This window comes from Aricia agestis, chromosome 16, assembly GCF_905147365.1.
Source record: "Aricia agestis chromosome 16, ilAriAges1.1, whole genome shotgun sequence".
In the NCBI taxonomy this organism is placed as follows: Eukaryota; Metazoa; Arthropoda; class Insecta; order Lepidoptera; family Lycaenidae; genus Aricia; species Aricia agestis.
Window position 1 is genome coordinate 2,569,318 of NC_056421.1, and position 11,872 is coordinate 2,581,189.

Consider the following 11,872-nt stretch of genomic DNA (forward strand, 5'->3'; position numbering starts at 1 on the left):
CAAAATAGCTCGTTTCTGGATATTGCATCACTTTCCTACACTTGACTTGTGCACGATAACGAATGTCTAATGGTTAATATCCTACCAATATTTTACATTAAAACCCCATTAACAAAATTTTAGGAAAATAATACAAAAACACAACATCACTCTTTCACATTCCCGACAAAACTCCAACTGTTCAAAGTTCAAACTTGGAGTTTGGAGTGTGGACAGCTTGGAGTTTGGATTAGGCGGTACGGCCGGTACCTATGGTCGAAAGACTGCAGTCTGCAAGACCATAGCCTGCGGCCTGCGCCGTGGGCGCAAAAAAAAATAGCTGACAAGAAATTACAGATGTCAATAATGTCATATTTTCATTGTTTTGAGTTGTAAATTGTAATTTCTAAGCATTTTCTGCAATTCTAATTGGTTTTATTGAGTAACTCGTGAATAAAATAATAATACAAGCACTACATTTTATACCATATTACTAGTTTTAATGTAACGACACATAGAAGATGGTGGATATAACGAGAACTTGTCGAACATGTATGAGGAATAATTTGTCCTTAATTGATTTGTTTGGGCCAGTTAAAATAGAGGAAAACTGCACACTTAAACTAGCCGACATTCTCGAGGCAACTACTGCTCTTAGTGTAAGTTGGGTCTGATAATATTTACCTCTATTATTAATTCCTTGCCCCATACTTTTTACGGATACAGATTGAGCTTTAATTCATTTTCGTTTTTATATGTTCGCTTCTTTTAGATATCCAAAGAAGATGGATTACCGCAGTGCTTGTGCGATGAATGTGCTAAAATTCTTCAATTGGTTTATACTTTTCGTACTCAAGCTGTGAGTGTGGAGGCAGAACTAAAGAAGCTATTGGTAGCAGCAACACCTGTTAAAAATGAGCAAGACACGGACATAGACGATTGGAGTCACAGCTATTTCGACTCATATGATTTACTAGATGATGTTATACCAAAAAACGAAAATGCGCCAGAGCAGCTAGTTTGCGAAGTATGTGAGAAAGTATTCACCCAAGAAAAAAAGTTTCTCAAACATGTGCTCGCACATAAAAGCAGTAAATACAAATGCCCTACCTGTACCAAGAGTTTTAGTAAAGAGTCTTCATACAAAAAACATTTGGGGACACACTGTAAAAATGAAGATTATGACTCTTTACTGCAGAATGATCTACTAGCAAACATAAAACAGGAAAATGCTGAATTTAAGTGTTCCGAATGTCCAGAATCATTTAGAAAAGAGAAGGCGTTTTTGTCTCATCTCAGGACGCATAATGTTTACATGCAAGATGCTAAGCCTTTCAAGTGCGACCACTGCGATAAAAGTTTTACACGGAAGACAATATTGAGGAGGCATATCAAACTTCATTCTGTCATACAGCCCTACAAGTGCCCAAAGTGTTCTAAGACATACTCCCGCCAAGACCAGTTTCAGAGTCACATGAGAAAACATAACGGAGACAAACCACACATCTGTCCACACTGCTCCAAAGGTAGCAATCTTTTAATCCCTTTTATTATTGGTGTTTACAATCAGGAAAATTCTAAAAGCTATAAAAATATTGAGCAAAAGTTGTTACTAAAGTTTATAGAAATGGTCTAATTAGATTTTTGTGTCCATTTTGTATTACCCCTAAGGGTAGACAGTTAATATAGAAATGACTTGAAATGTAATTATTTTTATGTAAAGTTAAATACAAAGAAAATATTTTAATACCTTGATTGTGGGTATCAAAGACACAATAGCTATTCAATTGTTACTCGGCCTCCGGTGGCCTCCGGTGGCCTCCGGTTTTGATGGGTTAAAAGTTCCTATCTAATATTATAATGTTACATGTCAAAACTACTTTTTCTTTTGCAGCATTTTCTCAAATATGCAATTTGAAAGATCACATAAGAATACATACAGGGGAGATACCATACCTGTGCTCAGAGTGTGGGAAGGGTTTCAACAACAGTTCAAACCTGCGGCAACATCTCAAGCGACACAGTGGTATTAAACCATTCTCCTGCAAACTATGCCCAAAAACTTTTACTACCAAAGGTTTGTTAAGAATTTAATAATTCTCAATATGTTAAATAATTGTCAAAACTTTTAATTTCTTCTAATAATTAAAGACGTTAGTGGATAAAGGAGGTAAGTAACGGATACAAAATTGGTGTTTATTTTCCATATATTATGGAGGCTTTAGGGCTGGGTTAAGTCAAGCAAATGTCGATTCTATGTATAGCCAGAATATATTAGGCAGATGATGAAGTACGTGAGTAACAAGGTTTGTTCCAATTACAATGGAAAAAATGAGTAATTGTCCTTGTGTTATGAAATGTTAGCTATCTGGTTCTTCCACTCATGTCTCCAATTCAAAGAATAATTATTTTTTTAGGCATGTTGAGAGAGAAATTTGCACATTTGCGTCATGAGACTTTATCGTAACGTCAATGTGACGGCGGTAGGCGGCCTAATTGAATGCGCTGATCTAAAAGAAGAAGAAGAAGAACCTTATTATGTTATACGAAACTTATACAACCTGGAATTTGTTTGAAATTATTACTGTTCAAATTCAAATTCAATATTTTTTTGTTTAGAATAAATTTTTGCAAATGTTCTCTGAAAGTCTACATGATGCCTACCACCGGCGTTAAAATTGAACTCATGCAGTTCGCGTCATGACCACAGCATACTGTATGGGCTTGATCTCCGTGTAATCTTACCCCCAATCGCCAATGACATAATACTATTAAGGGCCTGTTTCACCTTTTTCTGATAAGTGTTAGATAGGCTATCCACAACTTAACCTGACAGATAGAGTATGGAGCATCTGTCAGATAAGTTGCGGATAGCCTATCCGGCACTTATCAGGATGGTGAAACAGGCCTTTAATTTAAGCTAGTATTGACAATTGCAGGTCAAATGATGGGTCACATGACAACTCACACTGGAGCCCATCCGTACAAGTGCACGGAATGTGACTCCGCATTCACCAAACCCAACTCACTGAAGAAACACAAGCTGATACACTTGGGCATCAGGCCCTTCGCCTGCGACAATTGTAATATGAGGCAAGTGTCATAGTAAAAGGAGGGGAAGTAAGTTATCTTCATACAAAGGCACCGCGCGCGGCTTTTATGTGTGCGCCATAGTATTAATGCGTCACCACGTATGGCACACAACAAAATCTCGGCGGTACCAGCCTCTAAAACTCGCCGAGATTTTGTTGTGTGCCATACGTGGCGACGCATTGATACTATGGCCAGAGTAGACAGAATGATAGAGTATGCCGACTTAGAACTGATGTTGAAATTTTTAAATTTGACGTATCATGACGAAAATCGTCGCTAGGGCTGTTAACTGTTACCTACAAATTTAAAAATATGACATATTCGATGGACGTGTTCCTCTTTGGTCGTATGTTTTGGCACATGCGATTAAAATTGTCAGAATCCAATTTTGAAATCTTTATTTTAAATATTTAAAAATAAATTATATCAGCCAGCGCGAGGCACAATCCGTTCATAATCCTAGTGAAACCCGACGAATTTGACAGATATTGAAACCTGTCCGTTTCTTTGCAGTCGAACGGTAGTTATGTCTATTGTGCTATGGCGCACACATACAAGCTGCGCGCGGTTCCTTTGTATGAAGATAACTTACTTCCCCTCCTTTTACTTTGCAAGTGTTCATTTTTCCGTACCATTTGGATTTGGATATTATTAAAATCAATTATAAATTATAATAGTCATTGCACTTGCTTGCTGCGCTGTCCACGTCTCCATAGGCGGCGTAAGGCGTGGGCGGTGTGGGCGACCGCGGCCTCGCGGTCTAAGGGGCCTAGTGCCCCTTGGACTCGGTTTTTTTAAAGGATTTATGAGTTTTGATTATCAAATATTCATTAAAAGAAGTTTTATAAATAAAAGTTTGAGTAGCAAAAAAATCTTTCTCTCTAAAAATCCGTCTTCTTGCGTCATCCTTCAGGGGGCCTCGCAAAATATATTTTAGGGGGCCTCGCAAGATCTATCTTGCCCACATCAAATTTAAGTCTTGCCCTGCCACTGCCCGTCTCCTATTGTTTTGATGGCATATAGTTTGCATTGCAGATGTGGTAAACATTGGCGACGATGCGTCGCAACATAATCTAGCTTCGTTCTTCAAGGTTTCTGATAAGAAAATAGGCCAAGTGCGAGTCTGAGTGAGAGTCTTGAGATACAGCCTGGAGACAGACAAGACAGACGGAATAGTATAGTTCCGTTTTTACCCTTTGTGTACGGAACCCTAAAAAAGCGAGAAACAGTCTTCAAAAAGTCAAAATTTTGCGTGACTTAACATCATGTAGGTTTCTATTTAAAATGAATTAAGGGAGCAAACGAAAAAACTCTCCCCTGATGGAAAGCAACTTCTGGCGCCCATGGACACTCGCAGCATCAGAAGAGCTGCAGGTGCGTTGCCGGCCTTTTAAGAGGAAATAGGGTAATAGGGGAGGGTAGGGATGTTAAGGGATGGGAATAGGGCAGGGTAGGTGATTGGGCCTCCGGTAAACTCACTCACTCGGCGAAACACAGCGCAAGCGCTGTTTCACGCCGGTTTTCTATGAGAACGTGGTATTTCTCCGGTCGAGCCGGCCCATTCGTGCATGGGTCTCCCACGTCTAAATGCTCCTCATCTATTATACCATTTCCAGCTTCACAAGCAAGGACCACCTGAAGCGCCACTACCGCATCCACACTGGCGAGAAACCGTACCAGTGCAGTCACTGCGACCGCGCCTTCACACAGAGCAACGACCTGGTCAAACACATGAGAGGACACGTCGGACAGAACCTCTACCAGTAAGTACCTTTACGGCCTGCCCACATCTCCACATCACGACGTCGTCAACGTGGAACGGTGCGGTAACGTGGCACGGTACGTTGACGTGACGTGAAATGTACGTCAACCCACCTTATTTTGTAAAAAAAATACATCTATAAATAGCCAAGATTCAGGAGTTAATAGTACCAAAAAAAAAATCACGTAAGGACTGATATTTTTATTTCTTTTATTTCCAGATGCAAATTCTGCCACATGAACTTCAGGCTAATGCGGGAATTGAAAAGCCACTATCCAGTCCACTACCTCAACGGTACCAACACCGTAGACAAGGGTTTACTTCAGCTGAAGGACACGGAACCCGGAGACAATATCAATCCTGATGCTAGGATCACCATCACGTTCAACAATGACCCCTATAACAAGGATGGGGTAGGTGGTATAACTATAGACATAACGCCAGAAAAAACTGATGCTATTTGAACGTAACCTTGTTTATATTTCGATAATTCTCATTTTTAACCGACTACGGCGAGGCTGAAATTATGTTAGTGATGTTGCCACTCTATGTACGTGCTCACAGTGATAATGCGCATAGAAATTTTCGAAATTTTACGACAATGGTCGTATTTCCCGAGCGACGGTAGACGACATTGCATTTTCTAATTGCATTGCGTTTAAGATACATGTATTAGTCAAAGTTCGTCGTGATATTGCTGTAGGTTTTGCAATACGGTCATTATTCACGGTAATTCATGCGCATTATTAATTTTGGAGTACTGTATGTAGCGACTAAACTATTGGTCCTATTTGAATGAAAGAAGTGTTACTAGATTTACTAGACTAGATGACGCCCGCAACTCCGTTGCACCAAAACTCGTTTATCGCGCGGGAACCGTACATTTTTCCGGGATAAAAGGTATCCTTTCCCGAGACTCAAATTATCTATCTCCATACCAAATTTTAGCAAAATCGGTTCAGTGGTTTGGGCGTAAAGAGGTAACAGACATATACACTTTCCCATTTCTAATATTAGTATGGATGCCGCATGGGACCATAGACCTGGATATTTTTTTAAATTTCATATTTTACGTAGTCGGGTTATAGTTTTTTTTTTAACTTATAGCTTGTTACAGAAATACAGAAAGCTGTCCCGGCAAATGTTGTTTTGCCATATAAAGTATTTCGCCCATATTATTATTTTATTGAAGTGACTTAATAAGTATGTCACCATGACAACGTCAATCGCTATCCCGTCGCACAAACAATGGTCGCCGTCAGTCTCGAGTCGTAATAATTTACAATTATTTATTCAACAAATGCACTTATCAATATAAAAAGTACCCAGTAGCCGATTCTCAGACCTATTGAATATCCATATAAAATTTGGTAAAAATCAGTAAAGCCGTTTCGGAGGAGTACCGTAACTAACATTGTGAGACGAGAATTTTATATAGAAATATAATATTTTGCCTGTTCACATCGGAGAGCGATGCGATGAGCATTTTTTGAACATACAAAAAGCATCTCAGTATTAAACAAAACACATACGAAATATTATAATTTTGTTTTAAATATTACATATTACGGCCTAAGCGATACACTAACAAAATGCTCACTGAAACTCAACGTAGTGTAAGTAATTACTATGGAAGCAACTATACGTCATAATATATCAAAAATCTGCTGTTTCATAGCAGCTTCGCTCTGAGGTAAATTTAGCTTATGATTTTCTATAAAATAGAAAAGTTGCTTCTAATTGAGTTGCTTAGTTCAGGATTGTAATACATGTGCGCTTTTATAATTCTGGACGTCACGTTATCGAGGACGTTAGGTACGTTAAAAAAGAAATACCACGTTCTCACAGAAAACCGACGTGAAACAGCGCTTGCGCTGTGTTTCGCCGAGTGAGTGAGTTTACCGGAGGCCCAATCCCCTAACTCCTACCCTATTCCCTTCCCTACCCTCAACTATTCCCTTCCCTTCCCTTCCCTACCCTCCCCTATGACCCTATTCCCTCTTAAAAGGCCGGCAACGCACTTGCAGCTCTTCTGATGCTGCGAGTGTCCATGGGCGACGGAGTTGCTTTCCATCAGGTGACCCGTTTGCTCGTTTGCCCCCTTTTTTCATAAAAAAAAATGCCCTTTTGATTTTACACACCGCGGACGTTTTGTGCGGTTCAGAAGAGTGTAGACGACCTGATGTCCTCTAACGTGCACGTTAAAAAGTTATCGTCGACGGAAATTTAAAAAAGTCTTCATATATTTTCATACATTTTACTTCCCTATGTTATCGTTTTACCGCGGACGTCCACGATAATACCGCTACGTCCAAAATTATATAAGCGCACATTGTGTGTCGGCTGGAAACTGAATAAATAATAACCTGTATTTGATGTCCTGTTTTTAGATAATTTATAATAATTATTGTAAAAAAACATGTATTGTTAAAATATAATGGGTTAGGCGTAAAGATAATTTATTCTACTAAATATCAGGACCTTGCAACTCATTCTATGCGATAAAATAATATCCTATATTGGCCTTTCAAGTTGTAATAGAAGAAATTCTTTAAAAGTTAAAATATTACTTTATAATTTTATATTATTACATTATTTTTAAATATTTTAATACATATAAGAATTAATATATTCATTGATTTAATAATTTTAAGTACGTAGAAGTGATATTATGTTATAGAAAATACTTAATTGCCCTGAAAATAAAAATATTTATCCAATCATTACATTGCATACTTTGCTGTCCTTTTCTGTCAATTGATAATTCCAACGTGCTAGATAAGGATGGCAATATAATGTAAGACTTTATTTGTATAAATACTTTTATTAGCTCGGAACAATGTCTTAGGTTATAAAATTCTTAAATCATCACTTAAATCATCTTTTAAAATTTACTTATGAATTTCAAGATTATATAATGTGTCGTTTTATGCTTTGGTAAAGTCTTAAAATAGATGTTAAACTGTAAATATTATTATATTATAAGCTTCCCACGGTAGGTAGTGTTAGTAAATTTTGTTATGATTTGTAAGTTAAAATGGGATCAGAGAAGTTGATTCCTAGGCAGATGGCGGACCTAAGTAATTTGGTAGCGTTATGTCAAACCCATCAGACCGATCACAGCTAACATTGAATTGACATAAGCTGACCAAACGTCGTAGGTCCGTCAACTGCCTAGGAATCAATTTCCTCGATGGTACAATTTGCTAAATAGAAATACTTTAATATAGTATTAAATTAAAGTATTTCTATTTAGCAAATTAAAGAGCTAATAAAAGTATTTATACAAATAAAGTCTTACATTATATTGCCATCCTGATCTGGCACGTTGGATTATGCTTTAGCATAATGTTATGAGACTTAACAATGACAAAATAATGTAAAAAAATCTTAATGTTTATGTCAAGATTAACTACGCTACGGCAAATAAGAGAGCTTTTGTGCATATTTTTTTTGCAAGTCTTATTTTTTTTTTAAGCCTACCGTGGGAGGCAAAAGCCGACTTTTCGGCTGTGATGCAATGCCTTATATTTGTAATGCTCTCTATTGTATGTGTAAAATGTAGATCTGTTGTTTATATAGACCGTTCAGATTTGTACAACCTCTAACCTTTATTGCGATGATATAAGGATTGAGGCCAACTCTCATAGATTCTCAGAGGCACTGTAATTTTGAAAAACAGTGTATATTGGCTTACAGGAATGGTTTGGCGCGTGGGTGACATTGTCATGTGGATATAAACTCAGTGTATATTGGCTTACAGGAATGGTTTGGCGCGTGGGTGACATTGTCATGTGGATACAAAACCGCATTTTGGGCATGGGCGTAAATGAGGGGTCCTGGAGGTTACTGTTACTGTTACAAAAGTTAAACACCTAAAGTTAATTTATTACTTTAGGTGTTTAAATTTTGTAACAGTAGATCCATTATTTTCTACTCAAAATGAATGTAGCCTCCTCTTCCTATCCAGTCAATTTTCTGACAATTTATACCAAAAACGAGTTTTTGCCCGCGGCTTCGCTCGCGTTAGCAATTATTATTATATACAAACTTTCATCCCCTATTTTGACCCCTTGGGGGTATAATTGATCAAAATCCTTTCTTAGCGGATGCCTACGTCATAACATCTACCTACATGCCAAATTTCAGCCCGATCCGTCCAGTGGTTTTGGCTGTGCGTTGATAGATCACCATGTCAGTCACCTTTGAGTTTTATATAATTATATAAGAATATAAGATATAAGATGTATTAGACGAATTTTAAATATAAGTTGTCTGACATTTTATGATTTGTATTTTGATAAGAAATGGACTGCATCGAACAAGGAACGAAGCTGCAATGTCCCATTACAATTACACAGCAGTTGCATCCTCAACACCATGACAATTGTTATCATGAAGCTATGGTTGTTATCCACGCGCCAAACCATCCTTGCAAGCCTACAAATGTAAAGCAGAAATTTGGAAGAAATATACTTACTTTGCGTTTGTGACCATTATGTTTTGAAGTGTTAGACACGAGAATGCGGTAATAAAGAATTGTTATAATGCAAGACTGTGTTTTATAAAACAAACCCTATTTCATGAATTGAGCGAGCCTAGTGGGAAGACCGTTCGCACTCGAGCTAGTGCAGGGCCCGTATCACGATACGGTTTTGAGACTCAAACAATCAGATGAGATTGCCGCGTCCTGCTTTAACAACGTCATTTCACGTTTGTTAGGGTGGGACGCGCCATTCTCGTACGATTGTTTGAGCATCAAAACAGTTTCGTGGTACGGCCCCTGGTTCGATCCCGGGTGGAGGCGTGTAGTGTCAGGTACCAATGAGACATTTTCTGATCTCAAGTACATAATACTGACGCTCGTATGGTGAATGAAAACATCGCGAGGAAATCCGCACATGGTTGGCCCCAGACGTATTGACCTGCTCATTTCTCTGGACTAGGCCGACTGTTACGAGAATGCCGTATTATTATATTTATTGCCGTATCATAATTTCATGAAGATTTGATACCCTCGGAAGCTACCTCAGATGTACTTAATGTCTTTGATGAGGTCATCTGGTTAAACAAAGATGTCCACTAAAAGTAAAAAATAATAATTGTTAACGGAACACTTTTTTGAATGTGCAGTAATGATGCCTGCCACAGCCAACAGGTGCTCCGGGTGGAATTCTCGTAGTCACGTCGTTTCGATTGTCACTTTTCAGACTCCAGTGCTACTTAACCTTTTTTTATACGAGCCAAAAACACGTTTTGGTCTTTACCAAAATTATTTAAGGTTAAAAATAATGTTTTTTAAAATTAGCGATTTAAAGGTGGAAAAGTTTTCACAACCTTCACGACGACTGCACTATTTTGCCGGTAGGCGTGTATTTCAAAATGTTTTAACTTCACGCGGGCCACCACAGATATAGATCATGATAGATACCGCATGTGTACTTCGCGTGCCACATCGCGCTCCAAAATGACGAGCTATGCTCGTCTTTTGAAAGTCTGGGGCCTTACTCCCGAAACTGATATCGATTTCGATTTTCGATTTCAACGGTTTTTGACACTTTAGACATGCTTTGGACATCTAAAATAGCGCTATTTTAGATGTCTAAAGTGTCAAAAACCGTTGAAATCGAAAATCGAAATGGATATCAGTTTCGGGAGTAAGGCCCCAGTTCTTTCGTCTGCTATCGGAATCGGACATCAATCGGAATTCTAAAAATGCCTAAATGCCTAAAAGTGCCGTATTGAGCTGTAGAAATTGAAATAGAAACGTTGGCCTATGGGCACTTTTCTTATCATCGGTACGTCACAGTAGCTATAAAAATGTGGCACGCTCGTTTTCATATAAATGGAGCGATATGCGGTATCTATCTTGATCTATGTCTATATGACAAAGTCCCGGTGGGCCGCAGGTTGAGTATAGCTGCTATAGATGCGGAGTAACTCTAACAACACAGCAATTAGTGCAGAGTGCGTCAGGCGGCTAAGTGCGAGACGTCCTAACAAGCCACTTGGGATTCCACAGACAGTGTCTCGGAATATTGATTCGCTGAAATGACGCTAAACTCTAAGTGTTCAGTATTTATGAGAATAGAAAATTAAAGTGCCTTAGCGCCTTTTTGGTGATTTCAAAATAATTAAGTTTATATTTTATTTAAGTATATCTAATTATCTACGTTTTTATTTTATAAAATAAAAGGGTGAACGAGCAAACGGGTCACCTGATGGTAAGCAACTACCGTCGCCCATGGACACTCGCAACATCAGAAGAGCTGCAGGTGCGTTACCGGCCTTTTAAGAGGGAATACGCTCTCTTTTTGAAGGTTTGCAGGTCGTATAGGTCCGTAAATACTGCTGGTGACAGTTCGTTCCAGAGTTTTACAGTGCGCGGCAGAAATTTACGCGAAACACGCAAGTCTGGCGACTGCCACTCATCAAAGTGACGAGGTTGGTATGTAATAGTTAAATAGAACAAGAATTAACTACTTTACTACTCAATTTGTATAGCTTTGTCCTTGAATCTTCTTCTCGTCGCGACGCGTCGGCATATACCTAAAGGTCCCTCGTCACGTTGGGCCATGATGGATAATAATTATGATTGCGAAGCTGCATAATTAACGCCGATCATGAGCGATCATAGACGAATATCCCCCGAGACTTTGGGTCTTCTTCAGCCCCACTTTAGGTTTGTCATCGCCTGTTTTGTTGTTTTGGGCAACGTGTAGACGCTGCATTAAGATTCTTCGGCCTGTGTCAGTACTCAAATAACATTTTTGATTAGCTCACCTTAGAATGTTAACTAATCAGCAGCGCTAATTGGGGTAACTATCCTACTTTCGAAAACAGGACACTATTTTTTAAAATATAACATAAGGGGGCAAACGAGCAAACGGGTCACCTGATGGAAAACAACTACCGTCGCCCACGGACACTCGCAACATTATAAGAGCAGCAGGTGCGTTTAATATACTGATAAGGATTGGATTACTAAATCTATGGGACATTCAAATATTCTATATTTAGGAAAACTTCTAAGCGTAT

General features: G+C 38.6%; 1 protein-coding gene across 1 annotated transcript; it reads left to right on the top strand.

Annotated features, from left to right (window-relative positions):
* Positions 1–376: 376 nt before the first annotated feature.
* On the top strand, positions 377–5,425 carry LOC121734737 (gastrula zinc finger protein XlCGF57.1-like). Its single transcript, XM_042125343.1, has 6 exons — positions 377–638; positions 752–1,505; positions 1,874–2,056; positions 2,919–3,072; positions 4,689–4,835; positions 5,055–5,425. The coding sequence occupies exons 1-6, from the start codon at positions 501–503 to the stop codon at positions 5,296–5,298; spliced, it is 1,620 nt and encodes a 539-aa protein (XP_041981277.1). The 5' UTR covers positions 377–500; the 3' UTR covers positions 5,299–5,425.
* The last annotated feature ends 6,447 nt before the right edge of the window (positions 5,426–11,872 follow it).